Source organism: Apus apus, chromosome 2 (assembly GCF_020740795.1).
Source record: "Apus apus isolate bApuApu2 chromosome 2, bApuApu2.pri.cur, whole genome shotgun sequence".
In the NCBI taxonomy this organism is placed as follows: domain Eukaryota; kingdom Metazoa; phylum Chordata; class Aves; order Apodiformes; family Apodidae; genus Apus; species Apus apus.
The window spans coordinates 507,166-527,922 of record NC_067283.1 but is presented as its reverse complement, the minus strand read 5'-3'; the positions used below and the strand labels follow the sequence as shown (position 1 = coordinate 527,922).

General features: G+C 47.1%; 1 protein-coding gene across 7 annotated transcripts in view; it reads right to left on the bottom strand.

The window, feature by feature from the left end:
• The window catches only part of MAP4 (microtubule associated protein 4), a 159,193-nt gene that overhangs the window by 96,958 nt on the left and 41,478 nt on the right, over positions 1-20,757 (bottom strand). For all 7 annotated transcript variants that reach the window (XM_051610991.1, XM_051610986.1, XM_051610984.1 and 4 more), the window contains exon 3: positions 7,887-8,143. In XM_051610991.1, coding sequence (XP_051466951.1) covers positions 7,887-8,124 — 238 coding nt within the window. In that variant the 5' untranslated portion in view covers positions 8,125-8,143. The remainder of the gene's footprint in view (positions 1-7,886; positions 8,144-20,757) is intronic.

Here is a 20,757-nt window from a genome sequence, read left to right as displayed (position 1 = left end):
GAAGAGAAGTCACTGCAGGAATGATACTGAGCTGTATTAGCTAAACCTAACAAGTAGCACCAACTCCAAGAGCAGGTCAGCTCCTCTGGCCCTTCGTTCTGAAGAAATACTCAGGACAATGGCTTAAAAACCCCATCAGTAAATACCTAAAATAAAAATGAAAACACTCCCCAAAGAGACACATATTCAGCTATCTGGAGTTGCTGTTCTCCCTTCCTGAGCTCAAGCAGTTTAAAACACAGCTACATTACCACTGCACTTCAGACAGCACTTCAGGGCTTAACCCAACCCCCAGTGAAGCAAAAGGAAAATCCTCCATGTCTCATCCTGGTGTTTTACAAAAATTCAGCATCAACTTGCCAGACAGCTTCTAGAGAAACATACACCTACTGCCTCTTCAAGTAGCTGAAAATACCAGAGGAAGCCATGGACCTGTTTCTGAGCAGTTACACACACCATCTCCTCCTGCTGTCAGTCTTTACAGGGTCTGGGATTGACTGGAACAGTTGAATGGACTTAACTAGTAGCTGGGGAGCTAGTGCCAGTCCCTGATTTACTGATCAGGGCAAGAGGAAACCAGGAGCATGGGATGGTTTACACCACCCTGCTTCACAGCTGTCAGAAGGTACCCTGGGCATCCTGGGGAGATCCCCAAGGAATGAGGCAGCAGAGAGAGGCTGCAGCTACTGCTGACCCTGCCAGGTAAAGGGAGGGAGCTCAGGCCCAGTGCAAGAGCTCCACGTTTTCCCAAGGTCTGCTCCAGTGGGTGTCCCAGCAACAACTGCCAACACTGCCACTGCAAGAGAAGCTCTGCAAGTCCTCACCAGTCTTCACCAATGCTGCCACAACCCACAAACCCATCCCCATTTCCTCAGTACTCTGTGACTGCAAACCTCAGTGCAAGTTGTGTTTTAAACGGGACAAAATGATCCCCCATTGCCTTCAGCTTCATTCAAACCTGATCATTACACCTTGCACAGACAATGCAGCTCTTGAAAAGTGTCATGGTCTGGTCTTGATGCCACCACTATTATTCATGCACTAAAAACAGGACTCAACCACAAATTTGGCAAAACACTACATAACCGGGGCTCCAAATCTGTGTGCATGTTTTGAGCACTGGCTTCGGCTTGCAAAAAAACATTAATCTGTGAGACTGGTCTGGTGGCACCTGGAGTGAGCAGCTTGTGTGCACCCAAGGTCAGCTCTGCACTGCAGACTGTCCACTCAGTGCTTCTGGAAATTCAGTCATTTCAGCTATTCAGAAAATAAACACTCCATCTGCACGAAAGTTTCCTTTACAGCCTGATCTCCTAGGCAGCAAGTGAGCCAAGCCGACTGCCTTCTATCAAAAAGAAAGGCCAGGACATTCCACCTTCCCTTACCCTTACCCTGCAAACTGAAACCAAAACAAAACCCCACCAAAACACCAGCCAAGCCTACAAACTGCTGGGGTAGATGAGAAGGACAGTTGAGAGCTGGGCTTCTGGCTTCACCTTCCTCAGAGCTAACAGGGCCCTGAAGCCTGCCCAGCCTCCAGCCCCCAATGCAGACACATTCCTTCAAGGAACCTTCATCTTATTCAGCCCCCAACATTCATTCGTCTGATAAAAAAAGAATGGTAAGACTGATGGATTGAAAATGCTACATTTGCTCCTAGAACACAAGGATTAGGGCAACAGAAGAGGCTGAAGCCAGCCTGGCTCTCCTCTCCCTCCTGACATGCTGAGCAGCACCCCCAGGTGCTGCTCTCCTCCTCCTGTCCCCTGCCAGCTCCACAGAGCTGCTCCTCTGCCACCAAAGCCACCAGGGGGGAAGGGACCTAAAATACCTCTTGGCAGAAGGGCAGAGGAACCTGCAAGCTGGTCTCAGATAGAAACAGCTTTTACCTTTCTCAAAAAGCTCTGCGGACACGTGGGGAGCAGCAGGATGCTGTGGCCCAGGCCTCGTGTGCTCAGCCAAGCCAGGGGCTCTCCAGTTCAAACACTGCCAGGCTGAAGGTTCCCAAAGGAGCACAAGAACCCAAATGCCATTTCTTCCCTTCTACACTTCTTGAGAAGCATGAAAAGCAGGTACAATCATTTCCTTCAGAGTTTTAGCTTTTTTGGAAGATGAATTTCCAGAAAATCAGATCAAATCAAACTACTTCACCCCAGTATGAGCAGTTTTTCTCTTCCTGCCTCAGAAGGTCAGCTCCTTTGGAGCAAATCAAGCTCATATTAGGGAGCCAGAGTGCAAGTGGGGAAGGGCCCAGCAGCCTTCCCAGGGCCAGGTCTCCTCCCTCATATTCTGAATTGCATAAAAACAAAAACATGTCAAGATGTTGTAACTACATAATCCCCACTGGAATCACAAGATAGTATTTGCATCTGGCTAGTGGATCAAAGGATTGTTTTTATATAAACAAATTTAAGGCAGCGTTCACTAAACCGATAATCTCAAGCAAATGGCCAGAGCCAATCTCCAGGACTCTAATCTCCAGCAGGGACTTGGCCTGGGGCATGGAAGCACAACCACAACTCAGCACGTTGCCACCATCAGACCTGCAGCCTGCTCTGCAGTAGCCATGGGCTACCAGAGGGGAAAAGTAAATGTCCATATTCTGCCTCAAAATGGCTTCTGAAGAGCAAACTCAGGAAAGGCTCAGAGCTTTGCTGGCCCCTTGGCATTCAACATCTCGTACAGGCCTGCTCTGGATTCTCAAGCGTCTGTCTCTAACCATGAGAATCAAAGAGAAGTTGAACATAAATAGAAGCCAAACCTTGCTCGATTTTGTGTTTTGGGGGTGCCAGAGCTTTGGAAGCTCACAGGTGCTGTCAGATGGCAGTAACCACAGGACAGCTGGACAGCAGCTCTGGTGCCCAACAGCAGGAAAACGAGAGGTGCCATAGTGACTTCCTCTGAGATCCCTCTGCCCCCATCCACCCTCATAGAATCACAGGATGGTTTGGGTGGAAAGGGACCTTAAAGACCATCCAGTCTCACCCCCCTGCATGGGCAGGGACACCTCCCAGCAGCCCAGGTTGCTCCAAGCCCCATCCAACCTGCCCTTCAACACTGCCAGGGATGGGGCAGCCACAGCTTCTCTGGCAACCTGGGCCAGGGTCTCCCCACCCTCACAGCCCAGAATTTCTCCCTCACATCTCATCCAAATCTCCCCTCTTCCAGCTGGAAACCCTTCCCCCTGCTCCCATCCTTCCCTGCCCTTGTCCCAAGCCCCTCCCCAGCTTTCCTGGAGCCCCTTCAGGCACTGGAAGCTGCTCTCAGGTCTCCCTGGAGCCTTCTCTTCTCCAGGCTCAACACCCCAACTCTCCCAGCCTGGCTCCAGAGCAGAGCTGCTCCAGCCCTCCCATCATCTCTGTGGCCTCCTCTGGCCTCTCTCCAACAGCTCCATGTCCTTCTTGTGTTGGGGACCCCAGAGCTGTTCCCAGCCCTGCAGGGGGGTCTCAGCAGAGCAGAGGGGACAATCCCCTCCCTGGCCCTGCTGGTCACAGTGCTGGGGAGGCCCAGGACACAGGTGGTTTCTGGGCTGCAGACAACAGGAAGCTGAAGGTTGAACCACCTTGTCTATGATCCCTATGATGGAATTGAATCTGAGGCGGCCGAGATGTTAAAGGACCCTAAGTGAAGTTCACTAACTGAGCACAAATATTACCTGAGTGATGCCAGATCAGAGTAAAGCAACTGAGCTGGAAAATTATTGATATTGCACTGGGAACTCTAACAACTAGATCAGTTTCACCACTTGAGTTCATAAAACATGGAAAAAATTCAAGAACACTTGGGCTTATCAAGCCAATCCTTAAGGCCCTCCCTCCTCCTCAGAAAAAGAAAGGTATATTACACAGTTCAGCCCCTCAACCCAAGATCAGGTAGCTCTACAGCACCAGCTGCAATCAAACAAAAAACACCAAAAACCCCCTCTCAATGCAACGTGCTCCCCACAGACTGCTGGTATGAGGCCCTGTGCTGCAGGGAACCCTCAGCTCCTGCAGCCACGATGTGCTGGGCAACCCGCTGAAATCTGGGGCAGAGCATAAAAAACTCCCCCACACATCCTAGGAGTGCCCCTTCTTCATCACCTTGGGCTCTGTGAACTAATTTTAATGTTTATTTTGTAAGAGTCTGATGCTCGATACTTGTTTCTGCACAAAAAGGCAATGGAGGGGTTTATACTAACCAGAAGTTGTAACAACTTTGGGGCAGGAATAGGGAGGCACAGGCTTCGAGAGGGAGAAGGTGTTTAACAAGCATCTTGACATTGTTTGCTGATGTTTTTAATCCCTCTGAAAGTCTGAGGTATATGGAACATTCTCCATCTTCAGTCTCATACTTGACAGTGTTTAGCTTCTTTTGCCAAAGCCCAGCTGCTGCCTCCTGCAGGAGAGGTGCTCACTGCCAGTGCAGGAAGGGAGGTGAGGGAAAGGGAAAGGTGGTGGTTTGGCCCCAGATCTCGGGCTCTGGAGCTGGATTTGTTTCCACACCAAGGGAGGATCTGTGTCTGCCCAGCAGCATCCTGCAGTGCCAGCAGAGCCATCTCGTGGTGACACAGCTCCTGGGAGAAAGCCCCAAAGCCACTGCCCACAGCAAATTACAAGAATTTTTGTCACTTACATCACGCTTAGTATTTGCTTCCCTATTGAAAAACTGTATACAAAGTTAAGACTCATCACCCCAGGTTTGTGACCAGAGTGCAAGAATGCCACCAGTGCATTTGCTGTGTGGTGCAGGAGGCCATGGGCAGTTATGCTGCAGACCGACTGTGCACAGTTCCTCAACAACAATCCATTTTGGAGCAGTACTGGTCCTCCCCTGAGCTAAAGCATCTCACAGGAGCACTGCTCCATGCTATCAAAACACAGTATTTTCTTTTGTTGGAAGAAGCTCCCACCCAAACATCTCTTCCTTCACACTTCAGGATGAGTATCCCTGACCCTGCAGGAGCACCCTAAGGAAAACTGCCACTGCTGCCTCCGTGGCTTTATTTGGAAGCTCCACAATATCCTCTGAACTCCTTGGAACTGCTAAGGAAAGCCACCTGCCAACACTGCAGCACACCCAAAGTGATCCTTCAGCGTTCTGGAAAGCCCACAAAGTCCTAAGAGGACAAAATTTGCCCAATTAGGATGTCCAGCCAGGTGCTAAAAAGCGTAAGCCCCTTTTTCCTTAAGCTATGCCTTTCCAGTGGTATTTTAAAAGTTAACTGTTACTAGAGCTTTATTCTAGGATAAATTTATAGGTGACCATACAACTCATCACGTCTCCCTCCTCCATCTCTCTGCACTCACACGGCCCACCCAGGCCATGATGGGGGCCCATCTGATCACTAAACTTGCCTCATCTGGCTCCTGGGTTTAGCAGAAAGTAGTAGAAGAAAAATCATGAGCAGAGATGGAATAGCTAGAGCCTGACACGCCACATGATTAAACCTCTTCTGACTGGGGAAAGGCAGTCTCGGTAGCAGAGGCCGTGCTGTCTGAACACATTCCTGCCTTTTAACATAAATAAATTAACAAGCGGGGGCTGAAAAGCCTGATCCATGAAAGCTACTCTTCTCCCTCAGGAAAACAAAGCTATTTGCAGTCAGATTTGGAGCCAGGGACGTGGAACTTTTGCTGCCTTTCAGAAATCAGTCCCCCCTCCCCAGGAACTTCCCAGCACTGCACCAGATCAACACCTCCCACCCCAGGAGGACCTTGTCATATCTCACCCCAGCTCATTTATTCCACAGACTCAATAAAAGTACATTAAGCTTTTCTGTATTTTTTTAAAAACACTTAGAAACACTGAATAAATCTAATGGTAGAAATAGGTATCCTTATTGCTTCAGGGAAAAAACATCTGGATAAATCAAGATCTAACAGGATGAAATCCTAAGACTGGCCTGTGGGAAATGGAAACTATTTTAAACTGTGGAGCTGGACAGTCCTGGTACCAGGTGGCAAAGCTGGAAACATTATTTTATCCACTCAAGGCAAGCAAGCTCTCCAGTTTGTTCCGTTAGGGTCTTGGTTTTGTCTTGCCAAAGATGTAGATAATGCTCATGACTGCTCTCCAGTTATCCCAAAAAAGGGAAAAACAAATCCCCAAACCAAGAGGAAAAAACTGCATCCCCCTCCTGACATGTAGGAGGGAAACAAGTTCTGCTGCAGCAGCCAGACAAGTGGCTGTGCAGCCAGGGGAGGCACTGGGGAGGCAGAGGGGGCTGCCAGAGTCAGGAGATGCAGATGGAGGGAACAGCTTGGCCCTGAGGTGGCCTGTGTTGGGGCTCCAAGGTCTCTGCCTCACTTCTCCACGCAGGAACCCGCAGTCTCCTCACCGGGAAGGTTCACCAAGTTTTCAACACTGAGCAAACCCAAAAGCTCTCTCATTAGACCTGCTTCCAGAATCCAGAGTTCTTTGAAACACTTGAGTTAGGATGGTTATGCTCAAGGGACACACAGCTGGGAGGACACAACTTCAGAAACTTGTACTTTAAGCTAATTTTATATAATTAATTTAACACTAACTGAGAAATTCTGGTGCTGAGATGTTTCATAATCTGTAACTTCTAGAACAATGTAGAATTATTTTACAATATCCTTAAACCACATGCAAAAGTGTTAACAAGTCTTTGTGCTTCTCTGTTACTCCCACTTGTGCAGTGTTAAAATATAAAACAACTACCAATCGAGGTAGTATAATTGCACACAATCATACACATCTGAATTGACCAAAGCTCCATGTTTTATAACCTCTTTGCCCACTTCCATCCTTTCCCCTTGTTTATTACCATTTAAGGAACTACTTTAGTATGGAAAATTACATTATCTGCATAACAGGGCACCTGATACACTGCTAAATGCAAATAAGGGCCTCAAACAGAGCAGAAATTCCCCCTGTATAGCCCCTGGAGGTCCTGGTTATTCTGCTCGTTACAGTTCTCCTGCACCTCCCACTGCCATCAATATTGATGAGCATCAAGATTAAGGCAAAAAAAGAAAAACTTCCTTCTGGAAGAAGCCACCAGGTTACCTGCCCAGGAGCAAATGTTTTCTTCTTTTACATGGCATAGATCAAGGCCACAAAATGAACATCTAATCGAGGCACTGCCTGTCCCAGGTGACCAGCCTCACCTGGGGACACACCACACTGGCCAAACAAGAGCATGTAATTGCTTCCTGAGAAGGAAACCTAAGGATGAGCCCCAGATCTCATTGCTTTTCTATTCACTCAGCTAAGGAGACAAGTACCTGTTTAAACCTCTCCTTCTCAGCCATTTCTGATCAAGGTATTAACACTATTAATGATCAGCTGGGCCAGTAAATGTTACTGACCAGCAGAGACAGCCCCACATTTACTATATATGCACAGCAAAACATCAAAGCAGACCCTCAGGTCAGTGGAGCAAAGCTTTAGCCATTAAACATTGGATCCTGAAGCTCACCAACACTGGGGACCTCCCGAAGATGCCACCATGCAGAGCTCAGCAGCATCTGCCAGTCATCCACCTTAACACCCTGGATTTCCACTACCCAGCAGAGCAGAGTTCTAACATTTTTGAGATGGAAAGCACTGATAATTGTAGCAGTCACACAATCTGGACAATGCTGCCTCTGAGAAGCCCAAGGCAGCCCACAAAAAATTAACATGAATAATACATGATTCTGTGAACTAGTAATGACAATTGATTTCACAGGCTGAGGACCCGAAAAGAAGATAGAGCAGAAAAGCAAGAAACAAGATTTGAGCTCAGCCTTTGCTTTTAAAATAAGTTGTTCTGACTAAAACCAGTCACACATAAAAGTCTCGTTTTAGCAGGCCCAGCAACATTACAGGAAGTAAAATAAATTTAACAAGTGATGTTAAGTGATGCAGCTTTTTGGTCTTGTGCTTCAGACACTTACGTTCCACCTGAATACCATCTGCATGGGGTTTGCTTTTTGGTTCCTGGCACCCAGGCTTTGCATCATCATCATCCAGCAGAGGAACATAGTCTGTTTTATCTACTTTTTCTCCAACCACATCATCAAATTTCTCTGCTTCCAGAGTGGCAATGAAGTCCCTTTTCACTTCTTCCTCAATCTCAGGAGGTGGCTCTGTCAGAGCATCTGCAAGGCTGAGGTTGTGGTCCAGGTCAGCCATGCTTGAGCACCTTTACAACCTGAAAGTCGTGAGGGGAAGAAGAAGAAGAAAATAACATTTTAGTAAGAGACCTTTTAAGGTCAATCAGTTTGACTTTGATACCTGTCTGCCTCCTGTGCCCTAACACAGTAAGAAACATTTGCTTGAGTGCTCAGTAATTCCCAGATGTTTCCAAAGCCCCACAGCAGTACAGAAACAAACAGCTGAATCACCTACAGCAGGTTTTGCTGCATGGACGTTTCATGAGATGTTCTGTCAGAACCTTAAAGAACAAATTAAAAACCCAGTACGTGGCCAGCATAAACACAGTCTTACACTGATTTCTGCCTTGCCCCACACCTGTGAGTTAATCACACATCCTCAGCAGCAGCAAGACAAGGGACACAAGAGAAATGAGTTCTTGGGCTGGACTCCAGCCAGCCTCCCCTGTGGAGACTGGGATGTTCTGTCATCTCTGGTCTACATTTCAGTGGTGCTGGGACCCCTCTGGCAGGGTCCTGAGCATGTGCTGTCCTCACCAAACCTTGCTAATGCCAACAAACCCACTCGGGTCCTTTGTGCTGGAAGGTGAAGTTTTAATAAAGCTTACATGAAAAAAGTGTCGAGTGCACACATACCATCAAGTTACACACTGGAAACAGGGTGGAAAACATAAATCCATCACTATTTACCTTTTCCTCCCTGATCTGTATCCCAACATTCAGTTGAATTTCCTGGCACTGGACACAAAATGCACCTGCACTGATTCATCTGTTTTGCAGCTATAAAGCTTTCAGGTTGGCATAACAAATACACCCATAAACAATTATTTATACTTCACCCTTTTGAAGTTATTATTAGGAACAACAGGCAACAAATACTGAAGTGAGTATATAGGAGCAAACCCCACCACTGCTGATTGATAAAAGGTGAATTTCTGAAACTTTGTCAGAGCAGTGTCAGTGTTGTGGGTGCTCAACACCATCAAAACAGCCAAAACAGCACAAGCTCCCGTTACACATCTTAGCTATTTGCAGAAATTGTCTGGTACAAGCAGTAAAAACCCAAACCATCAATGTCCATTACTACCTAAAGCTGCATATTTAAGCACTCCTACTATGGTAGATCAACTGCCTTTACCTTTGGTCTGCATTTGGAAGCACAAAGCACTTGGATGCTGTTCTATATCACGACCTGTGGAGACTCTCCCTGTTAATACAAGATCTGCCCTACTTTAGGAGCCCAGGAAGCCAAGGCAGCAGTGCCTGGTTGAGAACTAGTACAGAACAAGTACATGGAAGTGAAGTTTAGAGTTCCAACAACAAATTCAGGCAAATAAATATGAAGGAGCTTAGGGGAAGTGAGTGAGTCTAGAGGAGGCCACGGAGATGATGGGAGGGCTGGAGCAGCTCTGCTCTGGAGACAGGCTGGGAGAGCTGGACTGAGAGAGGGACTTGGGACAAGGACAAGGAGGGATGGGATGAGGGGGAAGGGTTTCCAGCTGGCAGAGGGAGCTGGAGATGAGATGTGAGGGAGAAATTCTGGGCTGTGAGGGTGGTGAGACCCTGGCCCAGGTTGCCCAGGGAAGCTGTGGCTGCCCCATCCCTGGCAGTGTTGAAGGGCAGGTTGGATGGGGCTTGGAGCAGCCTGGGCTGCTGGGAGGTGTCCCTCTCCATGCAGGGGGGTTGGATCTAGATGATCTTTAAGGTCCCTTCCAACCCAAGCCATTCCATGATTATTTAACAACCATTTCTCACTGGATGGGACAACACTCACCAAGCCCCATTAGGAAACAACCCCAAGCTGAAGATACCAAACTGCAGATGTAACAAGGCACAGCCCGAGTGGCAAAAACCCACAAAGGGTGTTTGTGTGTGCTGGTTAATGAAGGGCTGACCCCAGTGGCCACTGTGCAGCAGCCCAGGGTCGCTGAGCTACCCGGCGAGGGCAGAACACAGATCCTCTTGTTCCCAAAAGACAAAGGCTCCTACTCCTTGAACTACAGGAACCTCATGGTCAGCAGTTCAGAGCCAGTGACACATACCTACAGCCTCAGCCTCTCTGGGGCAATATTTTACATTCCTGATCAACAATAGTATCACACTGATAGTGTTGTTCATGTAATTGCATGCAAGTGCATTATGGAAACTAAGTCAGTTACATCTATTCTCTCTTTTGTCTCTAACACTGGAAGGGCAGACCTCCAGCCAGGGCAGGCTTCAAGCAGCAACTGCAGTTTTTGTTGGTTTTAGATAAAGACCCTGAAGAACTATGACTTAATGGAAACCTAGAGGTGAAAGGTTTGGAGCTTTTATCCCTTTGTGCAGGGTCACAGTTGAATGAATTGTAGTTATTTTTTAAAAAGCCATCTTCATACTTAAGTGAGTCATATTAAAACAAGCTTCTTTCAGAGAGAGTTCTTGGCTATTTTCAGGACCCACCGTGGCACAGATCTGCACACAACTAGGCACGTTACCCTGCACTGAGCTTCAACCAGGGAAGCAAATCACTTCTGGAAGTTCTCTCTTGGCACTGACCAGTCTCTTTGAAGGAAGAAATGGGGCTCTCCAGGAGCCATCTTTTCAACCACGGCCTCCCTTGCTTTCAAGTTGAAAGTGAAATGATGGCTTCCAGGTCAGCCAATCTCAAAGGAAACCTGGAGCTCTGAACATTTCACCCTTTCTTCTGAAAATTTCACTTAGCATAAGGAAGAAACACAAAATTTAAGATTTTTTACAAGCTGCTTCGAGATGCTACCAGGAAATGCAAGAACCAAGACTATGGTGAGAAAAAAGCTCCAGAACACCCAATGACTGGGGAAATAAGCAGGTGAAGGGGGGAATGAACACACCAGATGCCCAAAGAAAAACCCCAGCCCTGTTCCTCACAGCAGGCAGGCTGAGTCAGGTTGAGCAGGCTCCGCAGGGGGCACAGCTCCTTCACCTTCAGTGTCAGGTTTTGGTTCTGCACCAATGCCAGCACAGCAAGGCTTACCCAGCAAGAACCTGAAGCTTTCTGTAAATGGCATCTAGAAAAACTGTTTTTAACCTCACCCCACCCTTTAGCAGCAGATTGCAGTCTGTAAACTGAACTATCAGCTCAGAGCCTTCACACGTTCACTTCAGATTAAACATTCCTGCTATTTTAGTTTCAGGAACAGGAGTGGCCTTTTAGGAGCACTTCCTCTTGACAGCTTAATTTTGGGTCTGTCCAAATAGCAAGTGCTTGTTGGCCTCCCCCTTGAATGGAAACTATTACCCAACTGCTTTATAGAGCCCTTCACCATCCAGCATCCCCTCCTCTGCATGATCCAACCCCAGCTACAGCAGCACCAGAGTGCACAGAAACAGGCTTGGCAAGAACCACCTCTTTGTAGCCAGAGCCAGCTCCCATGTAGCAGTTAGATGGCCCAGAAATTATTTATCGTAGAATCCCAGACAGGTTTGGGTTGGAAGGGACCTTAAAGATGATCTAGTTCCAACCCCCCTGCCATGGGCAGGGACACCTCCCACCAGCCCAGGCTGCTCCAAGCCCCATCCAACCTGCCCTTCAACACTGCCAGGGATGGGGCAGCCACAGCTTCCCTGGGCAACCTGGGCCAGGCTCTCCCCACCCTCACAGCCCAGAATTTCTCCCTCACATCTCAGCTCCAGCTCCCTCTGCCAGCTGGAAACCCTTCCCCCTGCTCCCATCCCTCCCTGCCCTTGTCCCAAGCCCCTCCCCAGCTTTCCTGGAGCCCCTTCAGGCACTGGAAGGTGCTCTAAGGTGTCCCTGGAGCCTTCTCTTCTGCAGGCTGAACACACCCAACTCTCTCAGCCTGTCCCTGTTCCACTTATTTAGTCCTGGTTCCTCTGGATTATTCAGTCATCCTTCTAGACCCAAACAACTGCACTTCAATTAATGGAGCAAAAGCCTCGGGAGCCCTGGTGGCAGCAGGAGCTGCTGTGTGAGTGGGGTTAGAGAAGCAGTTACGAATGTTTAAACCCAAATCAAACCTAATCCCACCCAGCTCATCCTCCAACATACAAATATTCCACCACAAGCAACTGATGGATTCACATCATGCTTTTTTTTGTCCATATTAACATGGTGGCACTTTATTAAATAGTTGCCATAAAACAGCATTGACACCATCTCTATTTCAGACCTACGTAGAACTAGGACACTAAGGCAAGTTCTGGGGAAAAGTCACCATGAGGTTATGCAGAGTTACCAGCAGGACATTTCCTTGGCCATATTTAACATATCAAGGAATGCAGAAACTACAGACAAAAGAAAATACATCAGTGTAACCTATAAAAGCCATTTTGCATTTTTGTGGCCAATCTGGCACTGGCAGCTCTGGCACCTTAAAGTACCTGACAAAGAATTGGCTGCCCTGACCCAAAGCACCACGGGGGCTGTGAGAAGCCTTCAGCAGCCCAGGCAGGGCCCAAGGACAGCCAGAACTCCACCAGAACTGGACCAGAAGCAATTTCTCTGGTTTCTATCTCTGGTGTTCAAACAGCCAAATTCACAGGCTCTCAGTTTGAACCAGGGCTTGTAGAGTTAAACAAAAGGAAAATGAATCCACTGCAGATAGTCTGCCCAAGGGTAGGGAGCAAATCCTGAAGCAGAGTCATGTGTTGACCAGCTCAGCAAGACAGATGCTTCCTACACCATTTTCACTCCCATGGAACCACGTCAGCTAGGCACAGAATTCAATAATCTTCATCTCCATGTACTTTAACACCCTGGGCCTTGCAGAGCTATGCAAATCAGACATCACCAGAGCACAAAGAATATGAGCTCTGACATTAACTTTTGAGATGAAAGGGCAAATATGAGCAACAACTAAGGTTCCAGAAGGCAGAAGCTTAACATACATTAAATGATTCTAGAGCTGTGAGACAACTGCTGAGGTCCTCTGGTTTGTTAAATAGCTGAGGGAGTAACAGCAGTGATGGGGCAACACCAACCTGGTGACTCCAGACTGCCACCTCTGGAAGAGCCCCAGGACTCTCAAGTCCTCCCTGGAGAACACCAAGGTGAATATTTTGCTCAGAGGAAAGGTGTGGAGAGGAGCAGAGCACAGTGTTACCAGCCCCACAGTGACAGCTGCAGTCAAGGCCAGGAAAAGTTTTCCTGTAGTGAGACATTCCTCAATCCATTCCTGGAAATCTTCAGATGATTTCACAGTCAATAAATCATATTCCCTTAATTGGCCTTTTTTTTTTTTTAAATAAAAGGAATGCTCAGCCTATTCAAATTGCAGCAACAGCTGATCTGTCACAGCCAGTATTTGCCCCATCTGTTCTTTTTTATGCTCAGCATCTCTGTGTACCCAGTCAGCAACATGTTGACTTTGATAAATAAAATCCATCTTCTTGTTAGCTAATCTGAAAGATTTACTCAATTCTATTAGTCTCTCCCTTCCAAAATGAGCTCCTTGCTGGGTGTTCCCACCATCTCATTTGATGCTTTACCCCATCCACAACGATGGAGTTTTTTAACGTAGGCAGAAGCTGTGCTCTGTGAACCAATTCAGAGTCACAGACTTGCAGCATCCCAGAGATCCCAAAGAAGTTAAACTGGCTCTTCCTTGCTGAAGTTTTACTTTAAGTGACCTACTGGAATAACTTTCAAGAACCACCATCTCCCTCCAGCCACCCTCTGCAGGTAGAAGCAAAAACCCCTTGCTGCATAAGCCAATGCCTCTAGCTTCCTATCCAGGAATGAATGGAATTTATTTTCTAAACTTTGTATTTCCATTTTGTAGCTTCTCTAACTGCACTGGTGTGTACCTGCCTCTGGGCACGTACAGGCTTTGAATTTAAAGTTATGATCAGTCTGACCCAGATTTTGTGCATCTCCAAAGAGGTAGAAAGGGGAGGGCAGGAGAGTGGGGGCAGGGGACGCTGCCCACAAGAAAAGAGACTTGAAAAATCTGTCAAGAGTTTGAACAGAATCATTCTTGGCACAAGATGCTGACTTGACTTCCCTCCAATTTTTGGCAGAGGGAATAGAAGGTTGATCCCCAGAGGAGTGTCCACAGGACAGGTCCCAGCCTCTGGCAGCCCTGCAGGGCAGAGCAGTGCCAGCCCTGCAGTGACACAGCACTTCCACCTGCTCCAGAGAGCCCTGCCAGGCTGCTGCTGTCCCAAAGGGACACATGCCTCTGTCCTGTCATAGCTGAGCTGTCCCCAGCCTCTGCTCTTCCCCCCTGTGCTGAGTGGCTGTACCCTGCTGGTATGAATGTTACCCCAAACGACAGTAAAATGAAAGACACCTTCTCTATCCATGACCTTGTGGAGAGAGAAACCTATCCACAAAGGCAGCACATCTAGGAGCGAGAAACACAGCAGCATCTCCTCACTTGGTTTGTTTAAAGGAGACACCCTGATACCCAGATTTATGAGATGCATGGATATTATTTCATCAGATCCATTTGCTCCTTTAAAATTAGCTCCTAACTCCACGCAGAACAAACTCCCCGGCTGGAAGGAACAGGGACAGCTCAGTCATCATTCCCATTTCTCTCCCTGTCAGTCAGCTTGCTTTTCTTAGCCCAGGCTCTCACCAGCACTTAGCAGTGGCCACTGAGGCGTAAGGAACCAGGACAGCAGAGAGCAGATTTCTGCCAAGTCATCCTCCTCCCAGCATCCTGAAGGAGTCTGCCACAGACAGGATGTCTGCTTCTATCTTTTGGAAGGAGACGACACATCAATGAATCAAGTTACCAAGGGCTCTAAAATTTCATGGCTGGGCACAACCAATCCATGACCTGATTTCATTTTTTTTATAACTTTTTTTTTTTTTTTTTTGCATAGTCTGGACCAGTGGAATTAATTTATTATTTTTTAAAAGTTCAACGCAGTAAGAGCTCTGCTTTATTTCTGTGGATGTTCTGAGTCATAGGAAATCACTCAAAAGACCAGAAGCTTCTTCCCAGAGGTAGTGAGATGGAGGTTACAGGACCTTTAACAAAGTCTATCCAACACTACTTACAAATTCATGCTCAACTGGCCAGAATAAACAATCCAACAGCCCCAAAATAGGTGTCCTGAATTACAGGCTTATGTATTCAGGAATTAGGTCCTTGAAAATGTGGAGATGTGCAGTCACCATCTCACCATCTCACCAGTGGAGGGATGTCCAGTCCAGATATTCCAGACCTGCTAGACAAGCCAAGTACCCGATACCACATCCATCCCCACACTACTAGTTAAGGAGAAGACTAGAGATATTCCCACAGCTTTCCCATAGCTCCTATGGGATGAAGCAGAGCAGAGAGCAGTTTCCAGCTCCAGCCTGCCCCACACACCACGTGTGCTGCCAACCTCCGTGTCACACCAAGGGTAAGGCATCACATCAAGTATCTTACTACTCATTTCAAATGCATGTTTGGACTTTGAGCAACACCAGGATTTCAGTAAGTCATGTCAGACAAAACCACATTCTCCTCAGACAAGATGTAAGTATAGCAAGAGAGTTTCCAACTACTATTTACACAGCTTAAGTACTTCCCTCCCTGCTTTCTGAAGGACAAAAGAAGTGTCAAGTGGAGAGAAGTGAGATTTGGGGCATGTGTTGGTTTTAAGCCTGAACTGCTACAACAGACAAAGCACTTGTAGAGCTGTTTCCATTCTCAGCACAAGCTCTCCAGCAGGTTTCTGGCTAAGTGTAGGTGTATATTTAATAAGTCGTAGAATCTCCAAGCTTTTATACAAAAGTCAGTGCCACCAAACCACATAATAACCATAAAATAACTCCAAAGGCTTTGATGCAAATCTCTGCTCATTTCCACTACTGGTTTATGGCCACGTATAAGATAATGAACATGCTGGCTGAACTTCTCATTTTGGGTTGGTTTAATGAAGTTGTGACTCAATTTGACGTAATTTCAAGCCCAGGGCAGAGCTCCAGCCACTACTGCCTCCTCACGATGCAGTCTGCTCAGAGGCATTTCCTCTTCTGCATCTGGTATCTCACTGCTTCCACTTATCAGGTCCACTAATAACCTTTCCCTCAGCTTTTGATTCAGGCTGCTTGTCTCACTTGAGCTTTCCCTACAGGAAAAAGCCTACACAACAGAACAGGTTAGATGAGCTCTAAGGGACACTACACACACACACACACTGAAAGATCCCAGAGATTCTCAAGCTGTCCATGAACTGTTTAGTTTTGGACAACCAAACCTGCACACCAGGCAAGCAAAGAGCTAAGACAGATCCTGTGTCCCTTCCCATGCAGGAGGTTGTAACTAGATGATCTTAAAGGTCCCTTCCAACCCAAACCAGTCTGTGATCCAAACAGATAACTAAATGGGGGCTCCAAGCACCTCTGGTCTTACACTTGGGAGATGACAGCTGGAGTAAATCCAGAGCAGGCATGAATATGAGCAAAACCACTGGATTCTTGTAAATTCTTGTGTGGAACACATGGACACGTGTGTAAGGAAGAAAGTCTAAATTTAAACAGGAAACATGCTTAAGGAAGTTGAAGGGAACAAGAGAAAGAGGAAAATTAACATAAGAGCTGCCAGATGACTGAACAGAAGTCCAACCATGGTTCAGCTGTTAGTCATGGAATCATATCCAGGAATCCCTCCTTTGGGTTGGAAAGGACCTTAAAGATCATTTAATTCCAACCCAAACCTGCCATGGGCAGGGACACCTCCCACCAGCCCAGACTGCTCCAAGCCCCATCCAACCTGCCCTTCAGCACTGCCAGGGATGGGGCAGCCACAGCTTCCCTGGGCAACCTGGACCAGGCTCTCCCCACCCTCACAGCCCAGAATTTCTCCCTCACATCTTATCTCCATCTCCCCTCTTCAAGTTTAAAGCCATTCCCTCTCATCCCATCCCTCCCTGCCCTTTTCTTAGAATCACAGAACTATTCAGGTTGGAAGAGACCCACCCCCAACTCTCCCAGCCTGCCTCCAACCCTCCTATCATCTCTGTGGCCTCTTCTGGATTCTCTCTCCTTTTAGTAAAATGTCTCTAAGATGTAGAAGCTGCACATGGATCCACATCTAGACATCAGGGAAAACAGCACAGTCACCTTCCAGACGGGTTCACCAACTTTTCCAGGCAGAGGCCACAAAGACAAACTGGGAAGCAGTTATGGTCCCAGCTGAGACCCATACGGGAGCATCAGGAAAAGGAGAAGGAGCTGAAGTGGCACCCGCAGCAGATGCTCAGGGGGCTGCAGGCAAGGGGGGCTGCCAGCACGGCAGGGCACGGCCAGTGTGCCAACCCTGCCTCATGAATGCTGCCAGGGATTGCCTTCCGTGGGCATCTTCATATTTTGCATAAACAAAAAGCAAGTGTCAGAGCAGAACGGAACTGGCCGCAGTGAAACCAACAGACCATGACAGGGAAAGTCATCTGAGCAAAACCAGCTCCAGCTCACAAAGGCTTCAGCTTTTACGAACTGAAACTTCTGAAGTTCAAAGTTGATGGCTTGAAAAAGCACAGTTACTTCAATGGCACGGTGCTTTATAAGACTCTACATAGCTCTGGTTTTTATTCATTATTTCCAAGAGCATCCACCAACCTGTAGGGTTTCATCACTGGGGATATGAGCCATTTCTCCAGTATTTAACCCAAAGCGTTATTTTTGCTGTTAAGTGGCACTGCAAATATACCCAACTTCTGCGACTAGATTGCACAGGAGTTTAATGAATATTTCTGCCCCATAAACTTGAAACATTTCCACCAAGCAGGTTTCCCTGCAGCAAGCACAAAGGCTGCCTCACCATGGCCATTACTCAGAGGGTGTGAACCAGCCGAACCAGGCAGCACAGCCTCCTGCTGCTCGTGCCCTCCAGTGATGTTAAAAACACTGTCTCTGTTTTCTGGGGATTTGAGACAACTTCTATTTTCTTCCTGCCTTCCAGACATCCATAGCTCAGGGAGCCTCCACTGCATCAAAAGATCAAGTCTACAGAGATAACCAGGCAGAAATCCTGAACTAGGCAGAGTGAAGCTGGAAGACAACCTCCCCTCTCCACGTGTGGGCCTCTTGCTCAGTGCCAACATAAAAGCCACCATTAAAGTCAGCCCGCAAGCTGACAGTCCAACAAGTTTCAGGTTCACTGAAGCTACAATGCAGTTTATAGCCACTCTTTTTAATTTAACTGTAGACATTCACTTACATTAAGATAATCTGTACTTGATTTAACAAATAAGAAACCATTTTTCTTTCAAGTCGAGGGACTTCAAAAGCAGCTGCAGAGCCAGGAGAAAGCCAGGCAGGGGAGGTAATGGCAACAAGGATAATTCAGGCCTGTACTGGAGTTCTTATGTACAGACAGACTAGTTATAACTTGAGGAAAACCAGCTTGGTTTGTCTCTCTGAGGAGGACAGTGCCCAGCATAACAAACACAACGATCAGACAGCAGCTTCATGTCTCCATCACAGCAGTTCCATCTCCACTGTCAGATGGGCCTGGGGAGCACGTTCCGGCCAAATGACACAATCCAAACAACACCAGGTCAGGAAATGCTCCCAAACACAAATAAAAACGTCATTGGAGCTGGCTAGAAGGAATACCACTGTAACAGCTACTGAACATTGAACAACCTAATGGAAAGACTATGTATATCTACAGCTGCAACAACCATGACAAAATTCCATGGTTTGTCCATCCTCTCCAAGGCCTTGTGCTTCAAGGTGATGTTTTTTCAGGAAACTTGAGCCTTATGCCAGCAAGGATAGATCAATGGCTTGCTCAGACTTCCTACCTCTGCACTTGCATCCACAACAGACTCTTCATAGAGGAATTCAATTCTGTTTAAATACAAGCTTTGCACCAGCCAAAAGAACATGCTTTTGTAGTGACCTTAGTCCATGAGGGTCACTCTGACATTTAACTTAGATGAAATTTAGTATAGGAACTGATCTTGTCATTGGATTTCAACAGCCTAGGTCTCTGGTGATGGAGTCCATGACAATACAGGCCAAAACTTCTCACAAACACAGCATTCTTGACAAAGCTATTTTACCAAGTGTCATTTGCTGCTTCCCATCCTGACATGTAATACATCCCACGAAGTGTTCACTTCCAAACACAGGGGGAGCAGCCAGCTCCTAGCCAGAGATCACCTGCCAAGTACCAACTGTCCTGCAGGTTCCACTGTGTTCACCTTCACTTCCACCTCTCCCACAGCAGAAAGGCAATTCTGCCCAAGCTAAGCTGTCTGGAGAGGAGAGATGACATGACTCCCAGTTATTGTGGAGCCCTCTGCCAGGGAAGCCCTCTGTGGAAGATCTGCCAGCAGTGGAGAGAAGGAAATAAACAAGTCAATACTGGTATTTCAGGACTTTGAGGAATCTCTGTATTCTAGTAGCAGGTTACATGCGTATTACATACTACTCCTTATCATTCTTTTCAATTAAGTAAAAGCAGTTTGAAAATAAAAGTTCAGCACTTACACAAAATGAAAATAATTAGCTGGAGCTAGATTTCCAAAGATCAAAGCAGGAGGAACACGCAAAGCAAAGAGCACTAGTAAGAACTCCTGTTCACATGTTGGTGCACACATACACACGTGTGCAGGTGCCTCAACATACAACATTCTTTAATCACAGAATAGGGAGACTTTGGAGGCATCAGTAAGAACATGACCTGACTGATTTTAGTTGCCTTCAATTTCGATTTTAATAGAGAGGAGACCATATCTCACTTGGCAAGTATTGGACTGTCAGGAATCTCCTGGGTCACCTCTCATGTTGGTGTTCTGAGAATATAGTCAGAAAGAAATCAGTCCATCACCTTCCACAGAACCAACACTACTGGAACAGCTGCTTTGGGCTAAGAGCTCAAGAGCTCAGAGATTGAGGATTCTCCTTTCTCAGAGATATTCTAAACCCCAGAGGACAGTCTCTCCAGGAGAGCACCCAGCAGTGCAGTCCTGCAGTAGATATAGGATGTCACTCATGCCATGGCTTCTGCTAAGAATGGACACACGAGAAGGCTACGTAAAAAACTGCGCAATAATTCCAGAATGTGCATCTCTGCTGCACAACGGCCCATTGTGTTAATTCAAAATATTCCAGTAACTCTCTTGCTCTTAATTTAAGAACTAAAATTACTCTGGATGTTATGAAACTACCTCTAGAAGTCCCAACTAGTCCTGCAATGGACAGACAGCCACTGATCCTACACAAAGGTCTATCCTCCTGCTGCTTCAGAAGACCCACAAGTCAGGACAGGAGGAAAAGCCAAAGTTGCAAAACTAGGATGAAAACTAGAATGCATGTGGAAGGTCAGCTCCAAAAGCAAGAACTTCATGTATATACACAAGATAGAAGTTATTTTCTCATTACTTCTTACCTGCTTCTTCCTGCATGGAAAGGTACATAAAAACGTAGTTTTAAGGCCACAGAGATGATCCTTGGGCTGGAGCAGCTCTGCTCTGGGGACAGGCTGAGAGAGTTGGGGTGTTCAGCCTGGAGAAGGCTCCAGGGAGACCTGAGAGCACCTTCCAGGGCCTGAAGGGGCTCCAGGAAAGCTGGGGAGGGGCTTGGGACAAGGGCAGGGAGGGATGGGAGCAGGGGGAAGGGTTTCCAGCTGGGAGAGGGGAGATGGAGACATGGTCTTAGGAAGAAGTTACTTGCTGTGAGGCTGGTGAGACAGATTACCCAGAGAAGCTGTGGCTGCCCCATCCC